Source organism: Lagopus leucura, unplaced genomic scaffold (assembly GCF_019238085.1).
Source record: "Lagopus leucura isolate 7727_CA_CO unplaced genomic scaffold, USGS_WTPT01 Super-Scaffold_100157, whole genome shotgun sequence".
Lineage (NCBI taxonomy): Eukaryota > Metazoa > Chordata > Aves > Galliformes > Phasianidae > Lagopus > Lagopus leucura.
The window spans coordinates 36,607,537-36,635,432 of NW_024962334.1; the positions used below are offsets into that span (position 1 = coordinate 36,607,537).

The 27,896-nt window shown below is 41.9% G+C and overlaps 1 protein-coding gene across 1 annotated transcript in view; it reads left to right on the forward strand.

Annotated features, from left to right (window-relative positions):
- The first annotated feature begins 6,434 nt into the window (after positions 1–6,434).
- ZEB1 (zinc finger E-box binding homeobox 1) overlaps positions 6,435–27,896 on the forward strand; it is a 105,389-nt gene continuing 83,927 nt past the window's right edge. The window contains exon 1 of the mRNA XM_042888808.1: positions 6,435–6,530. Within this exon, the coding sequence (XP_042744742.1) occupies positions 6,473–6,530 (58 nt within the window). The 5' untranslated portion in view covers positions 6,435–6,472. The remainder of the gene's footprint in view (positions 6,531–27,896) is intronic.

The window sequence follows — 27,896 nt, forward strand, 5'->3', positions numbered from 1 at the left end:
TCCAGAATATTAAAACCCAAGGTTGGATGCTATCCTCTCATCAAAGAAAGGTGAATCATCAGCACTCATAAGCTGATTCACCTCCCTAAAGACAATGAATGCTATTTGTTTTCTGTATCATAATTTAAAATAGTCATTGAACTGGAGAAAGATTATTTTCTAGCCTTGTGGCCAGAACATTCACCTAAGGGGTGAGAGGAGCAGAGGGTATTTCATAGTACTTCTCTTGGGATGACGCAGTCCTTGTCCTTCCTGCTCTCACGCTGTCAGACCACACCAATATGAGAGTATGAGAGTTCTTCAGAGTACCTCAGGCCCAGTGACAAAGGGCACTGCCCGCCACAGACATTTCCGTGCAAACCTTCCCAGTAAGAAGGAGCTTGACACAGGGAATTTTCGAAACACTGGGGTCTTGGAAACCACAGAAACCACGGGGTACTCTAAGCTTTTAATACTAGGGTTAAAAAAACATTTTCAGTTTGATCCCATTTAAAATCTTCGAGCTTTTTATTTCCAGGAGGGAAGAAAACATAATTATTTGCATAGATCTGAACTACTTTTTCTGTGTTTGATTTTGCAACAAAAAAATTCCTGATATGCATAACACAGGAGAACTATAATTGCTTTCCAATTCCTTATCAGCACATGATCATCCTTGCACTGAAATGCTACTCCCAGCTCCAGAAAACTAACCTCCAGTATATTTACACTAGATTTTACACAGCTCTGAAGTGCCAAAATTTTAACCTGTGCATTTTACTTTCAATTATAATGCTGTCCATATGTTTGTATCTAACAGACTGACCCTTATGTTGCCGAATATGAGAATCAGACCAATTAAGCTGAGCTCACCAATCCTTCAGCTCACACTTGAGAGAGAAACTACTACAGTCTCTGCATTTCTTCTTATGGCACTGAATGAAAATTTGTTGAGAACTTGTAAGCAAAATTAGACTTCTACTTATGTTTATTTGCTTGATTTAGTAGACATTCTTTTTTTTTTTTTCCTTTATGTTAATTCTGTATATTCAGAACACGTGTTGCAAGCTGCAAAACCATTACAGCTCCAAAACAACAGCTTTCCTGTATGTATTGGTAAACAATCCCTGCAGAAGTACTGCACGCTTTGCAGTGAGAAAAAAACAAATGACAAACAAGACGTAACAAATGAATGGCATCCAAAACTACAATGCATTAAAAAAACAAGTGTATATATATAAGTGAGAAGAGTGTGCACTAGTATAATTAAGAAACGAATGTTTAACTTGGGATTTAAAGGGCAGAGTGAGCCAGCTGTACAGACAGCAAAATGAAGAAGATAAGTCCACTCGAGAGCCAAATGAGCGATCGCACAAACCTGTGAGGCAGCAAACTGCATGAGGGGTGGGGAGCAGAACTAAATCAGAAACAGAGAGCATGTTACAGAAGGAAATAAACGTGAACCATATGGAAGAATATTCACAACACATTAGTGTTTAATTAGATAATATAATGGATAAGGACACTTCTGCAGCGTCATCATAAACAAAGACGAATGGAAAATGTGCTACTAATAAAAGTGGGTAATGCAACTGCTCTACAACTGTAATTTGATCAATCACAAATTTAAAACAAAAATAATATTTTGATACAATATTTTGCTACTGCACTTAGTCATAGAAAAGGAAGCACAGAAGGAGACATTCTCATCTGAGGTTCCAGGTACTTCAAAAGCAAACAAAAAAAATCACCACAACTGCTTGAAATCTAACACTTGCAGCCAGACTGGCATTCCCATTTCATGGGGAACACACACGAGGTGCCTTTGGGATGAAAAGTATGGAATGGCCCTTCCAAATTTCTTCCTCTTCTAAAATATGATTTAATTGTGAGAAAAGCTCTAAAACAAAGCTAACATCTGAAGTTAATGTTAGCGTAGGAAAATTAACCTGGAGGCCCCAGATTTGTTTTTGTGCATTTACTTTGTACAGGATACCAACCTGACACAAGTAACAGCACAGGTTAATTGCTTATGAGAGAATAACAGCAGGCAACAAATAGAGCAAAAGGAGAGTGAGAGAAACAAAATGGTCTTGAAGGCCTTTGTGATCTTCACAAGCACTTCTGAACAAGGATGATTTCTGAAAAGTCAGTCGCATGCGTGCAAGTCATTACAGCTGTGTATAGCTGCATACACACTGATGTTTGGTGGCAGCTCACATCCTTACATCTCTCAAGCAGGATCAGTCTTTTCAAGTTGTGCAAGACAGGATGATTTATTAGCAGTCATAGCTTCAAGCTTTAAATGAATAAATAAAATATGGTATAGAAATAATCAAAAATAGAAGATGAGAAGAGTACAAAAAGATGATTTCTCATTGTAAGTATATACAAACTGCAGTTTAAATGAACGTGCAAACTTCAGTTGGCTTTAACATATTTTTTTTGCTTTTTTTTTCAAGACTGCATAACATCCCAGGGCTATCAGAATGCAGAACCCAGAACTGTGGTCACTCCAGGACCCAATTGGCCTTCTTGGCCACAGGGCACAGTGCTGCTCATGGCCAACCTGTAGGCCACCAGGACCCTCAGGTCCTTCTCTGCAGAGCTTCTCCAGCAGGTTAGCCTCCAACCTGTACTGTTTACCTTCAAAATGTAGTAGATTCACTTGAAAGCAAAACTGGAAATCAGGAGACCATCTGGGAAGGCATTAAAACCACATGTATCAACATATCTCATATATTCTGATATCTCAGAAATTCACTTTTTACTCAGGATTAGTTCCTCAACTAGCTGTAGTTGAGCTGCACATTTCTGGGTGATTTTTCTAGTAAATCTTTCAAATACAATTGCTTTAGAAGACGAAAAACATATTTAAAAATATATAATATAATCCATTAAAAAGTAAATGTTAGGAACTGAAATTCCAAGAAAATACATGGAAGTGAAAATGAAGTTTAACTGATATAAATCAGAAAAAAAAAAAAATCTCCAAAAACCAGAAATGAAACAAGAAACTATTCACTGAGTCATTTTCCATTATAATTCTAAATTGATTCAACTAAGTGAACGCCATTGAATCCAGAATACTCAGGATAGGATGGGAAACTTCATTTCACAAACATGAACAAGGAGTAGGCATACAAACAGCGGACTGATTGTTTTTATTTAATAATATATATTCAGCTTACACTATGTTGGCAAAAACAGCTTGTAATAATCATCAGCTGATGATATTCTGAGATGCTGTGGTTTTCAAGCATCTCTATTCCAGCAGAATTCTCAAGCTATGATAACTTTTGTCTTCAGTGATGCAAATAAATTTCAGGTGAAGTGTAGCAGACCTAAGATTTCAGCATTATGCCTATTCAGGCAGCTGAAACACACCACAATTATGTTGCCAGAGACAAACTGAACAACCACTGCCTTAGACCTCCTCTTATGAATAAATATCTTTCCAAGCCTGCACCATCCAGGAGGATGCAGAAAACATGCTGCTTTGCCTCAGTACTACAAACTAGTGCATAAATTAAGTCCTGCACTGACTGAGAAGTCAGATTGAAAGCTGTACTCTACAAAAAGGACTCTTTAGTTCTTACTTGCAGGGTGTATGTATAATTTAAATTACGCTTACCATGTGCTCAGATATTGCAGAACTCTACAGGAACAGCAGGAATTTTAACTACTGGATTTGCATCCACAATTAGAAGACCTTGTTAGGCCAAAGCACTGTCTTTCACAGTGGCTGCATCCTTAACTGTGATATTTTTTAGCAGAGTAAATAAAGAAAACTTTGTATAGAAAGATGTGAGGTGCCCAGTTTTTTTGGAATTAAATATATCAAAATGTTGTTGTTCTTGTTTAAAAAAAAAGCCACAAACAACCCACCCACACCCCTACTTACAAGCTCTGAACGAAAAGCTTTCCCCAGTGATTATGATAACTGATAACTTGATACAAAACACTGTGCTCTGTGTTTTAGTTTCTAGACCTCCTAGGTATCAAAAATACACTACTCAGAGATTGCTTTGATTTTCTTTCCTCATTTGCCCAGCCATGGCAGCAGAGAGGTAGAAATGCTCCTGCCAGCTTCAGTTGTGCTCTCAGGGTGCACTGGGCATGATGTCATTTCTCCCAGCAGCTCAGTGACCTCAGGGCCCTGTGTTCCACTGACACTACAGCTGTGTGTGAAGGAGAACAACAAGCACCAGGAGGATGCTTCCCTGCTCATAGTGTTAGGAAGTACAGCTTGCTCAGAATGAACAGACAAGGATTCCTGTACAGAGATGAAGAGAGACAGAACAGAATTCAAACAGGCGACTTGAACATTAGAGGGACCTGGAATTTTGTAGGTGTTTTCAGAATACAGGGTTACAGATCGACCAGTATACATACAATTAAGTTATTATTTTTGGTTTCACAATTGCTTCTAAAACATGACAGGTTTTAAGGAATTGGAAACTTAGCACAAAAACCTGTACATGCCATTTTGGTGACACTCATCCACAGAATGACGAAAACATTCAAGAATCGTGAAACAGTGTAAGCCCCCTCTGTGGGCAGTTCCACAGGCAGGACCATCTTCTACATAAGAACACGGTGAGCCAAGATGCAGAGCTGTTAGGGCAGGACAGAACCAAGATCCTGCCTCACTCTTGGCTATTCACTCTTTCAAGAAAACTTTCCTGACTTCTCACTTTCATCTCAAGTCCCATGCTGTGGTTCTCAGTTACTCTTGTATCTGGAGATCCGATCTCCTAATGCCAAGGCAAATCCTTTGAAGCACCTTCTGTTAGTCCCTGGGAAGACTCTGCACTGTTTGATTTGTCACCCTTCCTTAAGCACTCCCAGGTAGTGAAGCCAACAGCCGATTCACACCCGCTGGAGACAGATATGCAAAATCACTAAACAAATACCATCGAATTTGAGAAGACAGTAAACAAATCACTTATCCCTGTAAAGAAGAGCAAGCTTTCAAGTGAATATTCAAACTGATGTCTTTGAAAAAAATCCCTTTGGATCATGGCCTGACTCTTTCCTCTTCAGCCCTACTATCCCCTCTGATCCAGGCATTTCTGATTGTGCTGAACTCCAGGGAAGCTCTAGATGCAGGCACTGCTGCTTGCTGCTGGCACTGAGTGGCTCTCTTCTGGAGATGTGCTGTGCTGCCTCCGTGAGATAAGGGGACACATTGGTGGCATGGTGCAGAAATGCAGCACAGGAGAGCTGAGGTCTCACATTTAGCAGTGTACCAAACACTTATTAAAGGGATCCCACTAAGAAAAATGCTTTCAATAAAATTTAATTTGTTTGGATAAAAGCATTCCCCAAAAGCATGGGATTGTAAATGTAGCAAGATAGGAATAATAATAATAAGAAGAAATAAAATAAGAAAGCCTGGAGACAAATTGAAACATACTGAATTATTTTATTGCCCATGTGAAACACATGAAGAAATAAATAGTACAAACATAGAACCATGGAATTATTTAAGTCGGAAAGGACCCCTGAAGGCCAACAGACCCAACGCCCTGCAGTGAACAGGAACACCTACAGCTCTACCAGGTGCTCAGAGCCCCGTTCAGCCTGACCTTGAGTGTCTCCAGGGACGGAGCATCCACCACCTCTCTTGGCACTCTGTGCCAGTGCCTCATCACCCTTACTGTAAAAAAACTTTTTCCCAATATCCACTATAAATCTCCCCTTTTAGTTTGAAACCATTTCCCTTGTCCTGTCACAGCAGACCCCGCTAGAGTCTCTCCCCATTTTTCCTACGGCCCCCTGCAGATACTGACAGGCCGCTCTCGGCTCTCCCCACAGCCTTCTCTTCTCCAGGCTGCACAGCCCCAGCTCTCCCAGCCCGTCCTCGTAGGAGAGGTGCCCCATTCCTTCGGTCATTTTTGTGGCCCTCCTCAGGATGCGCTCCAACAGCTCCACATCCCTCCCGTGCTTAGGACTCCACATCCGGACGTAGTGCTGCAGGTGAGGTCCGTCAGCGCCGAGCACAGGGGCAGGATCGCCTCCCCGGTCACACAGCTAAGGACGCAGCCCACGACGCGTCGGCTTCCCGGGGCCCCGCCGGGCTGCGCGCAGCTCCGGGCGGCACCGCTCCCCGCTCCGCTGGTGGCACCTGGCCGCTCCCGGCGTCGCTCCCCTTCGTGCCGCGCCGCTGACCGCGGGGCTCCCCGTCCGCCCCCGGTCTCGCCCCCGGCGTCCCCCCGCCCGTCCCGCGCCCCCCGACGCCGGAGGGCCGCGTCCGGCCCCGCGCCCGGTACCTGGGGCAGCGCCTTTTCCCCCGCCGCCGTTCAAACGCGCTGCCGTAAAGCGCCGGTCTCCCCTGGCAACAAGGTTCCGGCCGAGCACTAGGTGTAGGAAGGTGATGTAAAAGTAAAACCACCCAGTGTCGTAAACCAGGTCCGGGGGGGAGGGGAGGGCGGGCGGGGGAGGGCGGGGGAGGAGGTGACTGGAGCATTTAGACACAAGCGAGAGGATCATGGCGGATGGCCCCAGGTGTAAGCGCAGGAAGCAGGCGAACCCGAGGCGCAACAACGGTCAGTGAGCGGCGGGGCGGCGGGCGGCGGGGCGGGCCGGAGGCCGCGGGCCGGGTCGGGCCGCCGGGAGCGCGGCGGGGGGGAGGTGGGGAGAAGTAGAAAGTAATTTCCCCGCCGCTCCCCGCCGGCAGCGGGCTCGCCCCGCACCGTTATATCCGCTACCTGGCGCCCTCCTCCGCCTAGCGGTGCCGCCCGGCCGGGACCGTTAGGCGCTGCCTCTCGCCTGCCCTGCCCGCAGCGGGACCGCGGCCCCGGGCAGCGCCGCGCCGTGCCGGGCGGGGAGCGCCGAGCGCCGGGGGAGCGCCCGGCCCCGGTAGCGCCAACTCCGAACTTGGTACCTGCGGGACCCCGGCGCGGGGGCGGGATCCGGCGCTGATCGCAGCTGCCCGAGCCCCGCGGTCTCCCCTCCCGGAGCGGCTCCTCGCCCCCGGTCAACGCTGGTTCGTTTAATTCCACTTTTTTTTTTTTATTTTTAATTCTTTTTATTATTTTTTTTTTTCTCCTCTGCCCTCGCTTTATTTACATTTCTCTTTCCGGGGGGCCCTGTTGCTGCCGCGGGGGGGGCCGCCTTCCTGCCGCAGCCCCGCGCTCCCCGCAGCCGGGCCGGGTCGGGGGGGGGGAACGGAGGACGTCGAAGTTTGCTGCCTCTTTTACCCCCCCGGCGCGGTACCTGCCCGGCTCGGGCGGGGTGGCAGCGGCCCGGCCGGGGGCCCCGCTACTCTCTGCTACGTGACCACTGCTGCAGTCTATATAAGGAATTACATTTACATTTCAGACTTAAGTGTTGCTGTGGCTTTTCTTTTTTATTTTTTGGGGGATACGTGTGTTACTTTAAGATGCATGTTGAAGGTACACAGCTGGGGGAATAAACGCTCCAAACACCCACTCCGTACTTATTATCTGGAAAATAGAGAAGTAGTCGAGTTGTCGTTGCGGCTCTGTGTAATGGGGTGTGCAGCAGGAGGTTTTGTAACCTTCCTTGGCAATTTTGGGTTTTATGTGGCATTTCCTGTGCAGGGTCACAGATAGGAAGGCTCTCGCCCGCGATCCGAGATGTTTTCGTGCGCAGCGGACGCGCTCTGAAATGCACCAGAGGCACTGCTGGTGCCTCCTCTGCGATCCCAACCACGCTGGGCGTGAAGCGCCCATATGCCGTGGCGTCTCTGGGGCTGCCGGGCTCCTTGGGTCTCTTTGAACTCGGGGCAGGGGGCTCTTCTTTTTGCTGTGTGCATTTTATAAGGAACATTTTTGTTTACACGATCGCATTAGTAATTTCTTGCACTGGTTTAAATATTTGTATTTCCCTCATGATTTGGCTCTGCAAAAGGTAAGTTTGGAAAGTGCTTCTCTCTTTACCTTATTTAAAATGTTGCTGATCAGAAAAAGGGGCTTTTCTTGCTGCTGACGACATGTGTGTGACATGTGAGCCTGAACCACCCAGCGTCTGTGCAGGAGCTGTAAACATGTTTACCTGAACAGGAAAGAAAATGGATTTTTCTCTTAGAGATCCACTGATACGGACAGCGTGCTCTTAAAGCGTATCAACAGATGACTCAAGAGATTCTCTGGAAGCGTAGCTTTTGAAATCAGTGGGAAAAAAGATTCCTGATTGCTGCAGCAAATGGCAACTTGTGCAGGTAGAAAAAAAGATGGTGTTTAGTTTTCTCCTGCATGCATGTCAGCCCCCTCCTGCCTTCTGCTCTCATTCTCCAGGGAGGGATTTATTTACCATGCTTGCTGTCAGTGTTTTTCCTTTGTGCTTAATATTAGAAAAACAGATTTGAGGCTGTTTAAGCACAAAACGTTTTCTCTGCAGTGTGTATTGCTCACAGAAAACAAAAGGTGTAGGAGACGTGGTGCTGTTCCAGGTATCTTTCATCTTCATCACTTTCGGACCTCAGAATTGCACCCTTTTTATGATGAAATGCCTTTGTATCTTTATCGAGTAGTTCTGCTGTGTAGAATATGTCTTGTTTTAGGCTGTTTCTGGTTCTTTTTTTTTTTTGAGGAATTAAAACCAACTTCAGTCATTGTGCACTGAAGCATCGGGATTGGTTAGATAATAGATTCTGGATAATAGAGATTTCTCAGCAGTGGGTTTATGTTTGACTTGCAAATGTTTACTAAAGAAAACAGCTAGACAAATGTTAACCCTTTAACCTTTGAAATAGGTGTGAGGCTTATTTTTTTCTTCTAGATCTCTAAATGCACTTTGCTCTTATGGATTAGTATCTCCTGTTAATCCAAGCTTGATGTACAGGGAATGCTTCAGAAACAGTCTTGTTTATAGTGTGCACTAAATCGATGCTGTGCTGTTCCAGTCACCTTTTTTTCTTCCTTTTGCGCCAAGTGGGATGCTTATTAGAGGGAAGGCATGCTTTATATCCGATATGCCAATTAACAACACTGGGCTATGGCATCATTAGTGTACTTTAAATTTTCCTTCTGCTTATCTGTTAACGAACATAACCTAGCTATTCTCAAAATGTAAACTTTTGTTTCTTTTTGTCTCTGCGTTTGAGAGCCAGAACTTATGGCTGCCATCCTGATGCATTAACTGCTACTGAAAGACAGTCTGACCTGAATGGTAGAGCTGGTCCCTGTACTACCTTCTTTATTGACCACTACAGCAGATCAGAGCAGAAGAGCTGTCTGATTGGTGCTACCATTAAAGCCTTAAAGCAACAAGATCTGGCAGCTCTCAAACCTGAGGAAAACTATTTTGCGTCACTGTCCTTATTTCTGAGCACTACATGGAAACATCTGCTGCACTGAAGCAGTTAGTGAAGTGTTAAGATAACAGCAACCTTCTGATAAAGCAGGAACGTAGTGCTGGTTGGGAGTTTCTCTTCCTATCTACCTTCTCCCCTTTTTTTGGATAGAGAAAGTGGGAGGAGAAAAGAGGGATGGGATTTTGCCAGTCATCTGCACTGTCACGCTCGGCTAGTACTGTGCGCACTTCATAAATTCAACATCAGCAAAAGTTTTTTTGTTTTTATTCTATTATGAATGGGCTTGCAGGATCAGATTAGTTGCTTTCTCAGCATTTCTATTATATGGTATGATTGTCTTAATTCCTATTAAAAAGCAAAACTAAAAATACTACATCTTGTTCTTCAGCATTACTGAGAAAAGTAAAACCTTTGGAGCATCCCTTACTAGACACTGTAAAAAGATGTCATCAACCTTTCGTGTTGTACTAAAACCACTGTAAATGTACCTTCAGTTCTTTATTTGCATTTTCAGCAGTAAAGAGAAAGATAGGTGGAACTGAGTAAATTCTGTATGCTGATGGGTGGATGTGAGGAGAAGGCACGAGGCAGGGTTTTTGTTTGTTTTCTCTCTCCCTCTTGGTAACAGTAAGTTAATAAAATGTTGTGTAGGCTGATTTGTTAGAGTGCTGTTTTTGGTTGCTTTACTGTTCAATATTTTTTCTCTTACTTTCTATTATATAATCACATCATAATTTTTTTTTTTTTTCCTCTTTATGAAGCTGCTGTGTGCAAGAAGCCCTTCAGTGCCTTTGGATAAGCTAGAAGCACGGTGTGTTTCTGCTCACTGCAAGGTGACAGCTGCTGGCTGGATGTCAGGTCTCTGTGACACTGGGGATGCAGCGCTCCTTGCCGTGCCTTGCTTCTCTTGCCCCCTCACTCCAGCATTAATTTAATTTAGCGTTTGGAGAGTTGAGGAATGCAGCCCAAGTTAAAATTCCAAGCACAGTGAACAGATCTATATGGACAACTGAATTAACTTTGAAACAAAGGAAGTCTTCTCTCATATGAACCAATAATAGTTCTGTTTTAATTTTAGCTACTGAAATATAAGGGAATGCATTTAAAAGTGTTGTAATCTTTTCATTTTTCTCTCAGTGCTTGTTATTCCAATGGTTGTGAAGCAGTGTTTTAAGATCAGCTACCTGAAACAGGTTTGTTTTCTAAGGTGATTAGCTGTCTGAAACACTTTTCCTTGCTTACGGGACTGTGGTAAATATCTTGCTGAAGCAGCAAATGAAAAGCAGTAAGTGGATGAAATTTTCAGCTGGGGCATGGCCTTACAAATCATAGATCATCCAGATAAGTTTTTCAGTTAAGTCTGAGGATTTGGCTCGTGAATTCAGCTAACGTATGCTTGGAAAGCCTCGTCCTGTAGCAGACACTCCTCCTGCTGAGTCTTCCTGCTGCCTGCCCTGGGCCTGTGACCAGCCATTGCTGTCAGCAGCCCTGCGCAGGGTTTAGGCCTCGGCCCTGGGCCTGTACTGGGTCCATTGCTGTCAGCAGCGCTGCACTGGGGTTGGGCCTCAGCCCTGGGCCTGTAACAGGGCTGTTGCTGTCAACGGTGCTGCTCTGCCGTTGGGCCTTGGCTGTGTCACCGAGCTCTTATCCTGACAGTGCAGAGGGAGATGAGTTCTGTAGGCTCTGCCTCCTATCCAACTGCAAGCAAGGGGCTGTTTGAGTCCTGTAGCTTATTACTGAAGTTTTACAGTGTAGGGTAGAGGAAGAGAGAGGCAGGAGTAACCTAAAGTGAAAATACCCGTGTAATGCCTTTCCTCATGTGGAAACATGGTTTTTGTAGGGTTTAAAATGCTAGTGAGGAATGGTAAGGATTTCTGATGTGCATGGAACTGTATTACTGTGTTTAAGAAGTAAAGCCTGGTTCTGTGAAGCTTGGGTTGTGCTTTTATAACTTTTTTTTTTTTTTTTGAGCCAATTGCTCTCTAGGACAGGGAAACCTGCTAGATCTATGCTTTGTAGCTAAATGGCTCTGAAGGAGATGTGCTTCTAAACTAAACCGTTATTTACCAAAAATGTGAATTTGCTGTCTTTAACTCAGCTGTTTATAGTCACTTCTAAAAATCTAGCAGATTGATGTTGCAAGTGGATGAGTGTGTGGTATGCTTTGACTGTGAAGCCAATACTTAGCACTGCATGCTGCATCTGTGGGTGTCTGAGAGATTCTACCTGTGATGGTTTTTAACCTCCTGTTTTGTACTTGTGTGTAATCTAAACCAAATTCTTGCTTTATGTAGACTTTTGTACCAATTTGCCACATCGGTTCTGGATGAACATTAAGTGCTTGATATCAAAGAGGACAGCCAAATTCCTGAAGCTATGTTCCTACTTATGTTTTTGAAAAGGATCTTCCCAGTTATGGCAGAGCAGCAGGATCTGGCTTGCAGCTATGGTCTCAAAAACATTGGTGCTTCATTTTGGCAGCTACAAGAGGGGCTGTTCTTTTTAAGAATGAAAGTCTCAAGTGACTTACCCAAGGTCACACAGGAAGTCTATGGCAAGACTGCATCTTGTCCATTTGTAATCCTTGGGGCTACACTTGCATGTGGCTTGATCTAGAGACTTACCATTTAGCAGTTATTACTTTAAGTATTTAAACTTTTTTTATATTTATTCTGCTGAAATGCTTGTACTTTATATGAACAAGAGACAATGTGCAATACTCTCTATAGTTATTGTAAAGCGATATTATGAGATATCAACATAGCTTACAAAACATCACTAGTGATGTGCTGGAGAATTAGAATTCTTATTTTGAATGTTTTGGCTGCTTTTTTTTTTTTGTATTCTTAATTTGAGTTCAAGGATGTGCAAGTGGACAAATGTAGAACTAAACAGGGGAAGTTAACTTAAGACCTATGCTGTTAAAATCAGAATCCCTACTCTGATGTGTGGGGTGTTCAGAAGGCTGCTTTCTGGAAGGTTAACATCTGGGCTGACAACTTGTCCAGATTCTGGTTTTGTTGGGGCAAAACAGAGATGACTAACAGTCTCCGCATATGACTGTTATTTCTAACATCTTTTAAATGTTTTGTTGTTTTTTTTTTTGTTTTTTTTTTTTTTTTTTTAAAAAGCATAGTTTCTCCTTAAAATAAGTTTCCCTCCAAGGCACCTAAATGTCAGACTTTAGAAGCCTATTTGCTAGACCAAACCCATGCCAAGTCTGAGTTTCCCACTGCAGCAGGTGGTTGCAGGGATTGCTGCCACCGAGCAGAGGAGCATTGAGAGAGGCTTGTGTAGGGCTTGCTTCCTGCCCAAGGAGCTTGTGGGGGAAGCAATTGGGTGGGCTGCAGTCTTACCAGAACGTGCTGTGTGGTAAGGAGGGGTGGTGGAGCAGGGAGGGGTGTAGTCTAATTTGTACTTTAAGGTCTGGTGCCTCGTGTCTGACACCATGGTGGCCTTTCAGGGAGACATGAATGTGGGTCTGGGTACTGGCTGGCTGAAGCAGGGAATCACAATGCAAAACAGCTTTGACATCAACCGACCAGACTATGCACTGAAACACTGGAGTTATTGGCAGATTCATGTTGGGGTACTTACATGTTTGTTTTTTATGCTTTCTGCTCCAGTGTTAGATTAACAAGTGTGGTGTTTATTTCCTTTCCTTTCTTTTTTTTTTTTTTTTTTTTTTTTTAATCTCTCTAAGCTGTTGCCTGTGATATAGTCAATTTCTTGTGCTGACTATCAAAGGAACAAATATTTCTTATGGATCTTGGTTTGCTTTTCTGTCTGTCTGGTGCCTTATTTTTAAGTTATTGTAAAGAGTAACAAGTTGATATTTAAACTATTCAGCTATAGCTTTTAATCTTTGCTTGCCTTCCTTTTGTGAAGACAGAGTGGGCTTATTTTAAGCTCTTCTCTTCTGAGGAGTAATAAATTATTACTTAATAATTTATTTGGCTCTTTTTTTGTGTAGATCAGAAAAAGTCCTGTGTTGACAGTTCAGGAGAATACAAGCACACTCAAGAGTAAGGCTTGTAAAATACTGACCACAGTGAAACACAGCATGGCTTTACAAATCTGTTTCAGTATTATCGAGAAATGATGGTGTCTTCGTCACCACCGTGTAAATGCCTTTCAGGTAGTAAAAATAAATGTACGAAGTCTTCTCAGTAACTGTGCCTGTACATCCGATTTCTTGTGCAAATGTCTTGCATGACAGCTTCCTTTCACATCCTGGGAGGGTAGGTGGTAGAGCAGAAAGAAGAAACCTGTTAACGTTGGATCTTTACATATGGAGCAGCTGGGCAGTGATTCAAATGTTTCAGTTGGTTAGTGCTAAACATGTTAACCAGGGTCCTTTACGCTTGCAAGTTTGTCCCCTGAGGAAACCGTAACAGAGTTGGGTTTTTTTTGTTTTTTGTTTGTTTGTTTTTTTTTTTTAAATAAACTTTATCTCTTGTTGAGCTAGTTTATGATACCATTACCGAAACGTAACATTATCTTTTTACTTTGTTTTTTTTTTTTTTTAAAGAGCAACAGAAATTAACTAAAAATATGCTTTCTTGTCTTTGGGATGTCAATGCTATTTGAAAGCAGCCTGCTTCAGCTTGCTCTTTTTCAGCTGTCATTCCCAGCTGCCACAGTTTCTTAATGTGAGGACTTTACTCCTGTTGTTGCAAAGCAGTCTGGTTAACAACTGCTGTCACCCGGAGGTGAAAAACCTGAAAACTGGCATCCCTTATTTTCATTACAAATGCTTGCTGTTTGGTAGTATCTCCCTTGTTCCTTGGGCTTGTTGTCACCATTTCTCTAAAAATAGGATAATTATGTAGAGCAGATGAGCACCTGTAATGAATGATTCTTCTGGATCTGTTCAGAGTCTCAGTCATGAAAGAATGGGGAAAAAAAAAAAAATTAAAAAATTCTGTTCTGTGCTGAGATTACGTTCCATCCTATCCAGTTAGGGTGTCCAGATGCAAATGTCAGTCCTTGAGTAGAAATACTCATGAAACTACTTTAAGCACTAAGGAGCTCATGATTTTGTCATGAGAGAATGGTGTAAAGTGTATCAGGAGAAAGAGAAACAACTCAAACTGCCTCTTAAGTACATATTTTAAATTTGTTCTGGATTTGATGCAGATATCCTCTCTTCCCATGGGCCTTTGTGGCTTCTTTCTCTTTTCTTGAGTCCAGTATAGGAGCTACACTGGAGGAGCCATCAAGAGTGCCAGAGGCAAATGCATTCTAACGCTGGCTCTGCGTCATGCTCCTGAGAGACGTCCATGGGCAAAACTTGAAATAAAGGGGTTAAGAATCTGATGTAGTTGGGGATTTTTACTTACAAACCAGTCTGCCTGGCCTTATTAGGATCAAATACTACTTGGGTCAGTGATGCTAGATAGTACCTTCAGTTACTGTGATATGAAACATTTTCATTATTTCAGCCAACGTTCATATTCTGACAGACAACTGACAGATACTGAAGGCAATTTTCTGTTTTGTAGAGACATCTGTCTGCAGAGCATCTATGGGAGAAAGCAAAATGAAATTACAAAACATCACAAATGTGGCATGATTGGAAAAGGCTTGGGGAAATCTATTCTGTCTGAAAAAGTGTGAGCTAAAGAACAGCAAATAATACCTTAATTACAGGGCTTACGCTGCTATTTCCTAAACTGATGTCTTTAACCTAAAAATTGAGTATTCTTGTTTGTTTCTAACAACTCCCCTCACTGCCAGTATGTAACGTTAAGAGGAAAAATGTCTGAAAACATGAGGGAGATGAGGTGTCTTTTTTTTCATACCTGCACGTGTATTTGACCAGTTTTTTTTTTTCTCAGTGTTTTGAAGATTTTTGCCTTGTCCTTTCAGGCATACATTGAATTTTTCTTCTTCCAACATCCTGTTCCATCTTATTTTGCTTAAGATCCCGAATGACATATAGTGTCAGTCCAGTCAAGTTCTAGGCTGGAAAAGGAGATAAGATTCAGAATCTGTACCATGTCTACTCTCCTATTTTGCATGTCTTTGCTTTGTTTCTAGTATTTACCAAGTAACTGTTGGGAATGCAAGTTGTGTACTAGCGGGTTTGTTCTTAGAGTATTGTTTTCAGGATGGACCTAGGTACTGTTAGCTCCTCAAGGGCATGAGGTGGTGAGCAAGGACTTTGAAGCAGATTTGGCGTTGTAATGACTGGCTTCCTTCCCTGCTGCTGTCCCTTCCCCTTCCTTGCAAGGCATTTTCATTTGAAAGCTAAGGTGTGGTCATCAGGCATATCTGCTCTCAACTTCCAGTAATTTTTAGCTCACTGTGGAACTAGACCATAATTACATATGCAAATACAATATATTTTTTTATTATTCTTACCTTGTACATGTGGGAGAGAAAGATAAGATTGCAGCATACCACCAGGGATGAAGGTGCTGCAGTAGTAAGGAAGTTCCATTCCCTGGGGCTTGCCCAGTGCAGGGGTTCAGAGCTTCTTTGACTCAAAGGCAACAAGGAAACTCCATTCTGACAGACCTATCCTTTAGATAGGAGCACTTTGGGTCACTTGTATTATCAACGTTTTGATACATTCTAGCTGTTCTGAGTGCTGAGAGTGAATTTGTTTGCAATAGGAATTGCTTTTTACATTCATATGTACATTATATCCAATACCTTAATCTATTAGCCTGGCTTGAATGCTCCCTGGAGTAACACAAGGTAAATTCAGCAATGATACTATAAAGCACGGAGACTAATCAGTGGAAAAGACTGTTCTGACAACTTATGCTTTTTTGTGATAAGTCTTATCTTGTGCTTCTTGCAGATTTTAAAGTTCACTGACATACTATATTACTAAAACTTCCAATATGTTTCTAACTAATACTAGAGTTAAGCTGGAATCAGTTAATATATTGTAGTCAACATTCTAGGAGCCCAAGGTGGAAAAAATTAAATAGAAACAAGAAGCAACATGAATTGGTAGTTGTAGCATGGGAAAGAAGGATTGTTCCCTGACAAAATGCAGTGTAACGTGCCATAGTTCTCCATGTTTCACCACGTGATAAAGCATACGTTCAGACATCAGTCTGCATAGCTGGGAAGAATGAACCAGATTGATACCTGAGTTTGTAACCAACTAAGGTTAGCAGCAGACTCTGTGAGCTAAGCTAGTTCACATAAGCATGAGAACTTTAGCTTTCAAATCATAAAGCATATGAGTAAAGCTAGTTGAGCAAACCTCTGTTGCATGTTGAGATCTTTATGATCCTGACAATTCTTACAAGGTTTGATACAAACTGTCATCTGTAGAGCTGATGCTCCAGAAATATTCCAGTATTCCTTTTACCAATGAATGCTACCTTTGATTCTGCTGGGATGCATCCCTTCATAAAGGAGAAGAGAGCGGGGCTCTTAAGAACGCTATCAGATATGAGTGTTTGCTTCATCTTGGTATGAAATGGCAAGTCTTCTCCTTTACTTTAAAAGGAAAAAAAAAAAAACCAAAAACAACAACAAAAAAAGCCAAACAGCTGTTTGGTATGCAAAAACAAAGGTAGTGAAATTATGTGCTTGTGCATGTAGAAGTTTGGATGCAGGGAGATTTACCATTATTTTAAATAAGTTGAGTTATTTTTCAAGCAGGTAAGAAAACAGAAGTGGTAAAATCGAAGACTTGTCAAATTTCTTGTTCTAGTCGTTTACTATTGCTTATATATAGCACTTCTTTAATCTTCCTAATTATAACCGGTATTTGTAAGCATGCTGAAGTTGCTGTAAAGCAAATCCTTGGAATAAAGATATTTGTGACTTTTCAAGTTAAGATGCACTTCCATGTTTGGGCCTTGATGCCTCTTAAGAGACTTCTTCAACTGTTTTTGCTGTTTCCCCAGTCCATCTGTCTGTAAAGAACTCGTGCATCTTCATCCAACCACAGCAGCAGTCCAGTGTCTGTTCTGTTGGTCCTGGAGTCTGCCGTCGAAGTATTTTGCAGCTGAAGTGCGCGTGCGCAGCTGTGTGTGCTGTTTTCCTGCCCTTCCTTTTGTCTGTCAAGCTCCTGGCTGATAGCAGATTAGCCATCTGAATGCGGGCAGCAAAGAGTAATAGGCTGCACAGAATGCCTGGGGCTGCTTGCGTACAATAAAATGAGTCTATTAGAAAGCAAAAAAATGACAAGGCTGCCATGGAGGATATCTGTACTGGGGAGATGGAGAGAGAATAGCCTTTGGTTTATGATCATGTTAACGGGTGTAAAATAAACTTAATTTTTTCCAGCTGTCAAAAGTATTCCTAGGTGTTTTACAGACTGGTGCTGAAGATCCTTCCAGCAGGAAAATACTGATGAGCAAGTAGACGATGTACTGCGTGGTGCGTACACGTGGGGGAAGGCTGGCTGTAGCAGCGTGACAGTTCAGTTTCATTTTCACTGTGCAGGTGTCTTCCTTCTCCTTTCTTGTTAATCTTTGCTTTTAGTGTTTTGATTAGTTACAGATTATCTAATCTGCCCTGCAGAAGTGTGTTAAGTTTAAGTCTTCTGGAAGATGTGCTAATACAGATTTGAAGGAAACTGGGCTGGCTGAGACAGAGGGAATCCAGATGTTGGAGGAGGATGTAAGCAATAAAACTGTAGAGAGTTGGAGAGAGCAGAGGCACAAGTCTGTGTGCAGGAGCACAGTAGCATGAAAAATAGGTAGGAATCCTATCAGGGTTTTGACAGCTACACTTACCTGCTCTGAGAATCTGCTGTTGAAGTAAATGATGTCTTTTCTACAGTTTACTGTATGCGTAAGCTGTAGTGGCTGCTGTTGGCCTCCTAACTTCCAAATACAATTTTCTAGAAGACTTTCTGGATGCTATGATGTGCAAGCTCTAAAAGGTGCTCTACGTTTAAAAAAAAAAAAAAAAAAAAAAAAAAAAAAGGCGGAACATTTTTTTTTTTTTTTTTTTCCCCTTCTGAGCAATTAAGGAAGATTCTCTGCTTTGAATAAAAGGACAAATTCATGGGAATGCGAACTGCCAAACTAACTGGCAAACTAACAAAAATAATTCAGCATGTGGAACATAGAACAACTGTTAAAACAGGAAAAACTTGTCCTGAAATTCTGAAGTTTTTAAGACCTCTCTGACTTTTTTTTTTTTTTCAGTCTGTCTTGCTTGTTGGCCTCTTTTCAGCATGTCACTGTGCACGCAACCTGGAAATACATACTTCTAGCAACAAATGAGCAAGTTATAATTTGTGTTCCCATTTAATACTAGTTACTTTGTGTTACTTTCTGTGTTCTGCCAGCTTCTGCCCAGTCTCCCTGCAACTGTTTTGGATGTATATTCGGCAGACTGTGTCCTTTGGAAAAACTTCACAAACTTAGGGTAAATTTAAAAGTGATTATTCCACAGCAGCATTAGTTTGCATAAAATACTTTTTTATTTCACAATTCAAAATCATTTCTATGATCATGTGTGCTTTTTGTAGCACTGTGTGCTCTAGCTGCTTATGAAGGAAGCTGGTGTTGAAACAAAAGCTTAGTTATCTATCTCTAACATTGGATAGTCTGTAGATGGAGACAGCTACAATAAATTCCAGGCCAGTTTATTCAGAGGAGATCTGCAGGGTTTCTACTCTGCGTGTCCTTGCGACTGCTGTGGCGGGCAGGGGGCTGTGAAGTTCTTGTCCCCTGTGCACTGAGAAGCGGTTGCTGGTGGTGATACTGGCTTTTCAGTTACGATACAGGAGTGGTCTCTGTTACAGGGGACTGAGATAACTATGTATCTTGTAAATCCTCCGGCATCTGTGATTTAGTTGGCGTTACTGAAAGCAGTACTGTGCATAAATGCAACTTCCCACATGCGTTAATGAATATGAATGGAAACTCTAGAACTGTTTTTGTCTTTCAAAATCGTATGTCCAACTGGGAAAGGTATTGCTGCCTTGGGCTGATCTGGTCTGACACAGCTGTGACACTGAGCTGTGTCAGCTTTTCAGGACAGATTTGGGAAAGTTACAGAATACTGGAGACAACAGTAAAGCAGTTGAAAGCTGAACTTAGTCACATGGAGAAGTAGGAAATATGGTTCTTGTTGTCCAAAAGGTATTTAGGTTATAGAAAAAGAAGTTACTCCTTCGGTAGATAGTTTCACCCCAGTTCCCTAGTATTTAGGCTGCAACAGTAGACTAATTGGTTAAAGTACTGTCTATGAAAACTGATGTGTATGGAAGGATCTGTTTAATAAACCTCTTCATGCTAAATTATTCAAGGCATTTCAAAAGTTTTGTGATGGGCTTTACATAGGGTGGGGGGAACACTTGTCATCTTGTTCCTTAGTGTTGTGCCCTTAATGTGCAGTAAGTGATACGGTGTGTCAGGCTGTCTGGCCAAGCTGTGGATCACTGCCAAATGTCCCTTTCAGATGTTCACTGCAGTGAGGAGTGTTTGAGAGACTTAGCTGGGTCTGTACCTGCTAGTTGGCAATAAGCACTTGTACAACCTCACCTGCACTAATCAAGTTTTTCAAAAAGCAGTGCTAGAATAAAGTCCTAGCACACACCACATATTTCTTCATGTCAGTTTTGTTCTGAGTGTTTTCTTTTTTTTTTTTCCCCCCCATTAAAAGTATTCTTACTGTTACAGACTTTCATACCTTGCTATTTTGCATTCCACTTCTGTATGTGAAATCCCAGTGGCCAACCCTTGCCTTTCCTACTGACTAAAGTACTGCTGTTAACACATAGAAACTCAGGTTTTATGATTATGTGCTGTTGGCAAATTTGCTGAGGCAAATGTCCTGGCTGGTTGAACTGTTGTATGTGTTCTTTGTAGGTAGCTGTCCTGGCAGGTGTCATTTGGAGTTGAATGTGGACTATGGCTGATGTAGATCAATTTTTCCTAGGTTTTAGGTGTTCTGTACTCCTCTGATAAAAGCTGTTTAGGTTGCTCCAAAAATAATGCCTCTTATTTATTTCTATGGGAATGACAACAGACACAAAGAGCAAATTAACGTTGTTAGACAGAGCAAATTTTCAGCCACAGAATGCTATCTTACAACATATGCATGCGGCAGGGGGTTGGAGATTTATGATCCTTGAGGTCCCTTCCAACCTTGGCCATTCTGTGAAGACAGATATCACTATTAGTTGTGCATTTTTTTTTTAACTTTTTTTTTTTGCCAGCAGTGGGGAGGAAAAAGACTGCATGTTGTGCAGTCTTGCATGCAGTGCTTGTATTTAAAAGCAAAACAAACAAAAAAAACTGCACCAGTGGAGGTTGCTGCTGCTGAAATGTACCACCAAGCGCCTTGCCTTGCTCATGTCTGCTGGTTGGTCTCCACCAGTGTTCACTGAGCTTTGATTAATGCCAAGGAGTGTTATTTTCTCCTCAGAGGAATTCAGTTTCACACTTCTGCTTCATATGCACTTCCAGGTCTGATGTCATTTTGTCAGACTATCCCTCTGCTGGCATCTGTCACACAGTAACAACATGGAACAGAATATTGGTGGGAAGGTCCAACCTCTACTACCATACCACCAACACCTGACTGATGTTGTGGGCCAACATAATAAAATTGGGGGCATTACTTTTGGAGCAACCCTTGTAAAATAGTGATTTTTTTTTTTTTTAAATCTTTTTTGCTATATAGTAATGAGATCTTGGGAGCTAGTTCTTACACAAGGAGGAAAACGCTTATTTCCTAGTGGGCTTGTTCTTTGTTGAGCTCCACTGGTCTGGGAATGACTGAAATTCCAGCCTGCTTATTGTTACTTCCAGTGTCAGTATTCAGATGCACTACTTAAAATTTCCTTGTGATCCAATTACTCAAGTCTTTATGCTGTGAAATAGATGCGTTAATGTTTTGTCTTTGGTACCTCTACAAAAGAGTGAGGAGCATCACTGGTGTCTGTGTTTGTAGGTTTAGAACAGACATGTAGTAAATACAGAGGTAAAGCTGTCACTAACACTGGGTGGAGTGCAATGGCACTTCTTGAATGGGTCATCTGCTTCTGAACACTAGTCCACAGGTCCCAGATCTGATTAAGATACGAGTTACTCTTCTACCTTTTCATTAAATGTTCATTCCAGACATTTTTTTGGCTCTAAAACTTCTATTCAAAATTGCATTTTTGGGAAATCGGATCCCTTTTGTCTTCAGTGAAGCTAGAGGTTTGAATGTAAGCATACAACCTATTTCAACACTGTGAGGCTCGTGCAACACCCCAGGATGTATCTTGCATCTAGCTTATTTAAACTGAAGTGCCCCCTTCTCTTCAGACTCATAGATTGAGAATCTGTATCTCTTTTATTCCTGAAAGGTCTTCTGCTTTGGTTGAGATACTGATTTGTTGCTGGTTGTTTTTATCATCTAACTGATATTCTTTGTTTCTGCTTCTTCTGTTTGTCTTAGGGCCTGTGTGAGTCCCAGTAGCTCCAATTTGGTGGGATTTCTGTTCTGTGTGTAGAAAGATGATTTTCTTGAATGTGATCCAGATAAACATGAAGCTTTCACATTTTTATCCTATAGCAATGGTTCTTATGAGAAGCTAAAGACTGCTACGTGTGGTTTTGATGTCTCGTGCTGTTTTATCCAGGTGACCAAGAACTCAAATAAATTAATTATCTAGTGCTCTCTATCCATCAGCCACGAGTTCTGGTAACTTAAGTCATAGTGTGCTGTTTTGCCAGGAAGATGCTTCCTGCTAATGAGGCCATCCTGGGGTTTGCCAGGAGACAGTCTGCTCTGACGCTGAGGTGGCTGCTGCCAGATGCAGTCAGAAATGTGAGCCTCCAGGCTTGGTTCACTTTCTGAGCATTTGTTTGCGTCATTTTAGGCAGTAGAGGAAATCCAAATCCACATCACCTACAGTTGTTGCCCTAAAAACATGTAGTTTGTGTTCTTGCACATGTGTCGTGGAGGTCTGTCTGAGATCTAAAGGTATCACAAATGGTTGTTCTAGCAGCTTATTATGGGTCTCCTTAATGTCTGTGGGAGCAAAATACTTATCAGTTGCAGCTATGCAAAAAGTCCATGAATTATGGAAATGCTGTGAAGGGAACTTTTCTGTATACAAACTAACCTATCCTTAAAATCTTTTTTCATGCTGGACTGGAAGAGAGCTTTAAGATACACAGAGCTACAGTACATTTTGATCCCTTTTTTTTTTTTTTCCCCCTCTGCTTCTCTCTCAAGGCTATTTCAGGAAAAAAGTGGGGGGGAGGGGATGGAACACAACAGAAAACAAGGGAACAAAGCTTTTGAGCTTAAATAAAGCTTATGATCTATCTGCTGTAGTAATAGGTGGTTTAGATTTCTTGAAACAATTCATGTAGTCTGCAAGACTTATGTGAATTCTGCAGCATGCTTCAATACTTGGTACATTGTAGCCAGGAACCCTTTATTTAACTTGCAAAGACTGAAATGTAATCAAGAGCAGACCCGTTTGTACTGCATCAAAACAAGGAGTGTCAGACTGTTTCAGAAGACACTTGTCACCTCCAGAATTTTTTAAATTCATTCATTGCTTACCCTTAGATTTCTTTCTACTCATAAGGTTAGTCTGGAAAACCACACAGACAAAACATCTTGATATTCCTGCCTCAGATGCTATTTGTGATGTCTAATCAATATTTGTGATGCTATTTTGCATTAAATCTTACTTCTCTGTACCTCCCTGATTCTTAAACCATCTTGCAGCCTTCATACTCTCCTGCAGAACTCAGAATATTTAATACTAGTCAGCCACTACATCAACAAGATGAATCTGTTCACTTGCACAGCATGATAGAATAGGAGGGGTTTTCATAATGTCCCGAACTTGATCTGGCAGTCATTAGAAAAGCCACGTGCTTTGTTCTCACCGGGGGGACGGAAGGGATTTGGGGAGATATGAGGCCTGTCTTGCCTTATGATGTCTGTGTTGTCATCCCAGTAGCATCATGTAAGTAAGGACCAGGTTTTATTAGTCTCCTGTTTCAGGCTTTTTAGAAGTGTGTCCTTCTATTTTTATTGTCTTTCTCTGTTTTTTCAGCAAGTGTGATGCTGGTGGAAAGCCCGTTACACACAGGTTTCCATTTAGGTGTGAGAGCCCTGGAACAAAATAATCCATTTTAAGATTTCATAAATTTCTATTTAAATCGGCTTCCTATTCATGGAAAAGGGTGTAGATGAAGTCTTATTGGATGTCTAGATGTTCATGAGGATCTATTTCCTTAGTAAAAAGAGAATGCAAGCTTTATGCTTCCTTGAGTTTGCTTTTCCTCATTTGGCAAAAAGAGGAAGGTTATGTCTTCTGCCCAAAGATTATTGAAATTGATGCTTGAGTGTATGAGCTAAAGGAATGTAATGCAACGTTCATCTCAGCTAATGGAGCACATCCTGCTAAACACTTGCTGTCCTGCCATTTCCTTGAGAGGCAGCTGGCTGTGGGTTCTGTGTGAGGTGCTACCAAATCCTGTGCCTTTGGAAACCTCAAGATTCAGAGCCTTCCTTTTGGCAGATGCACTTCATGCCTCAGCATGGGGCTAAGGGTAGTAGTAGGGGACATTGCCCTTCAACATCTGGCATCATTCAAATCTAGGGAATTTTGGGTTGCTAACGAAGTCAGAAACCGTCTGTTTGCCAACTATGGCAAACCAGCTTCCTTATGTGAAACACCTTCTGTGTTAGAGAGGTTTGACATTATCTCAGGTAAAGAAATCTCATGATACTGTGCGTTGCCATGGGCAGACTGTTATGTGTAATGCAAAAAGGCATTTATTTTTTTAAAGAAAGCGCTGCCTCAGAAACTGTTTCTTAGGTAGCAGAACTCTTCATGTGTAGTACAAATAATCTGTTTGCTCTGCTGTGACGTGTTTTGGAGTGAGTCTTGCAGCTTTCTCAATCAACAGCTCAGAGCCTAGAGCATGCTTCACAAAAGCTTTGAAAGAATACATTTGTTTTCCTGCACTGTTGTTTCTCAGCAGGTTTTCAGTTGCCACTGCCCCATTCCTGTTAGCCCTGAAGCTGTCCAGCTTGCTACTGTTGAAGCTTACTTTCTAACTTATATCTTTAAATATCCATAATGAATGCTCAAAGACTCTGATACTTGATTAAACTGAGAAAATCAATGAGAAGTTATAAATTAGAACTTCTTGTTCTCTCTGGTTAAGTAATGTAAATGTGACTCTTTAAAATATTTGAATCAGCTGATCAATTTCTAATTAGGTTGAAAAAACAACAGCACAATGACAGAAAGCCAGAGCTTTTTGTAAAGGGGAAACCTTGTAAGTGCTTTGTTCAGACCTTCTTTCTAATAATAATGATAATTCAATATTCTGCAGATTAATTACATGATCTGACAACAGGAATCTGGCTAAAAATGAAAACCACTCGTCTCTTCTGGAGAATATTGTGGAGATGAGGTGGTGCCTGTTGTGATCTTTAAATCTTTGGTAAGAAACCATATCATCTGTAAACTAAGCTTTGCTAAACATGCTATGAAATATTCTTGGCTGGCACAAACTGTATGTCAGCGTCTGTTGCAGTGGGGGTTTAAACTAGTTCATTTTAAACCTTAGCAAGCAGCAGCTGAAATACTGCTAAATGACCTTTGACATAGGGACCCGTGAAGGCCCCAAGTATGATTTCACTTTCCCCACATTCTTTGTGAATCTGAATGCTTGTCAAATCAGATGTGTGTTTAGACCTTTTCACTGAATGTGCTTGGAGGGGAAGAACAAAGCCTGGGGTCAACTTGGCGTAATCCCTGCGTTTATCTTTATTCTATTATAGTGGCTTGTGGGGGATGGAGTAACTATTTTCTCTGAGGTGAAAGTGCAAGTAGAGTGTAGGTAGGCTATCCATCTTTTCTTCCAGACTTTCCCAACAGCCCGGCTGGTCTCCTGTGATTTACTTGCATTAATGTACGGCTGACTGGGCAGGCTGCTGGTTGATCCGTGTGATCCACTATTTGTTCTGAGCACTGCTATTCTGTGGCTGCTGCACCTATTGGCTGATGTAAACAAACATGTACAGCTCCTCTTGGATAACACGTGCAGACACAGATCTGCATCGCACAGCGCTTTGTTCTCCTCGGTGGAGATGGGGAGGGGAGATAACATGGATTTTTATACTGCAACCACTTCTGCTTCAATGTAAATGATCTTTGTATTTTAAGAGATGAATAGCTTAATAGTTTACTGTATGTACATATTTTTGCTTCTTGCAAGTTGTTAGTCATACTCAAGAAGGGAGTAACTAAGTCTTTTATCACACATTCAGAGTGGGGGAAGCCTTTGTCTCAAAGGGAGGAATTGTGAAGTTCTACCAAACTCTTGTTACGGACCTTTTCCACAGTATTTGTAGATTTTACTCCTGTGGTAAATTGTCTTCACAAAAAAGGATTGTTTCTGCATGGAGCTAGTGTAATCCGAATTGGTAAACGAGCTATTGTGCCCTGAGTGGGTGGAGGAGCCAGATGACAAAAGGCGCAGTTACCTTTACAGTTTGTCCGCTGTACCTCATGCACTTTGTTTCAGAAGAAAAGCACTATTGAAAGACTCATATAAGAAGGCAGTCTTTCACACAGGGCTTGTGGGAAATTTCTCTCCAACTTGTGGGTTTTCAGCTTGTCTAGATTTACCTTGCACATTCACAGGCAGTCCGGAACAGCGCAGTGTTTCTGCACGGGGGAAGAAAAAGCACAAACCACACCTGTGGGGGTGAGCTTTTTCTAATCTGACACTTAACCAGTATTTTCCAATTTACATGTGTGCTTCCTTGGGGCTTTTTTGTTTACTTCTTAAAAATTGACTTCTAAGGGAAGTTGTTCATTGTTTCTTAAAAATTTCTGAGCTAGGATGTAACTTGGCCTTTTTAATTTTAGAGCTTAAGAACAGCATTAAGGAAGATTTTTTTTTTCTCAATTCAGTCTAGTAAGGCCAATTCTGAATATATTAGTATGCTTCTTACTTTTTAAGCTAGGCTTGAAACTTTCTTCTGTGCTAAATCTTCAGCTGCCTTCAGTTTCTTCCACGTATCTCACTATTTACTTTTCTTTCTCTCAGTGAGTAAGCACTTAAAAAAAAAAAAAATCCTTATCATGCTTGAAAACAAATCTGCTTTGCTTTGCTCCGCACCCCGTTTTTGGATTTGAAGCCCTTTCTCTGTAGGCTGGCAGATGAGCTGCTTTGTTTTGGGCAGAGCGGAGGGCTGAGGCCACCTGGGGTGAGCAGGCCTGGGCCTGGCTGTGGTGTCAGCACCTAGCATGGCAGCGACTGAACAGAGCCCTTGGCCCTGCAGCTGGCGGCCCAGCTATGAGCTCTGATGAACAGGCTCCAGCCCAGCTCAGTGCTTCTGAAATGAAACAGCTGAGGACTGGGGCTGTGGCCACCTAAGCTGTGTGTGCTGTGGAAGAGGTAGCTGCTGGAAGGAGGGCAGAACAGGTCTTTGGGTTGGGAGGCATCCTGGCTGGGTTTCGGTAGTAGCTTTCTTTGCCTGTTAGTTTTGTCCTTTGAAATTGTGTGTGCGTTGGAGAAATTTCCAGCGTCAGCCTGCTTAGGGCTCCTAATAACTACTTCAGAAGAGTAATTCCAGGGAACTTGCTGTAATGAACAGCTTTGGCTGCTTTAAGGAATAAGCTTAGCCTCTTGGTTAAACACTGTCAAGATGATTTTGCTCAGTGTCTCAGGCTGAGCAATGTGGTTTGTTGTAGTATTTTTTCTTGCTTGTTCACCCTCCCACTTCCCATCCCAACCTGCCGTTTTCTGCTCCTTTGGATCTTGTATTTCTGTTCATGACTATCACAAACCTGTTTGCAGATGTATACTCAGCATGGTGTTTTCGTTGCAGGCTTAGTTTTGTTGTATCATGTTGATGATTGCAACAACTTAAAATTCCCTTACTCTTGTGAGCTGCATTTAGGCTATCTGCATAAAAATATTATATGCCACTTTTTTTCACTGTTTCACATCATAACAAAGCTCTGGAAAAATTCCACCATATGCAAGTGAAACTAATACATGATTTGAGCTTTCTCTTGATATTTGCTTCTAACTACCAGACAGACCTATGGTTGTATTGGTCAGAACTGAAAAACAGCAGTCAAATGTCTTTTATTGCAATATCAAGTTTTCCAATTGGTAATTAAGCTGCTTTTTATTTTTGCTTTTTTTTTTTTTTCTTTTTTAATGCCACTTTCACTCTTACCTAGTGCCAGCTTGCTAGCTTTTCTCCTTGTCTTTGTGTCTCCCTCTTTTTCTGTCAGGCTATGAAACTATGTCTTGTGTGAGAGTTGTTGTTGGTCTTTTCTTTTTTTTCTTTTTTTTTTTTTCTCTTCCTATTAGTTTTCTCAAGGCTGCTTCAGTCTTGATGTTAAAGAAGGTTTTTCAGTAACTCGTGCCCCATCGGCTTGCCCTGTTTGCTGCCAAATGTGGTGTGTTCTCTCATTTTCTAACTTTAGGGCAGTGAGGGCAGAATTTGGGGAAGCAGTTCTGCCAGCTGCAAGATGAAGTTGTTGAACTGGATGGTAATATTGAAGAAAACAAAGCTGCTATTACATATTAGTGCTGAGCAGTGTTATTAGTTGCTGTCTGGGCTTTCCAAAGACTGTTAAAGTAACTGTTCTTCTGCCAGCTTCAGGTGGGATATGCAGCAGAGAGATGAAGCTATTGAGGAAACTGGATGC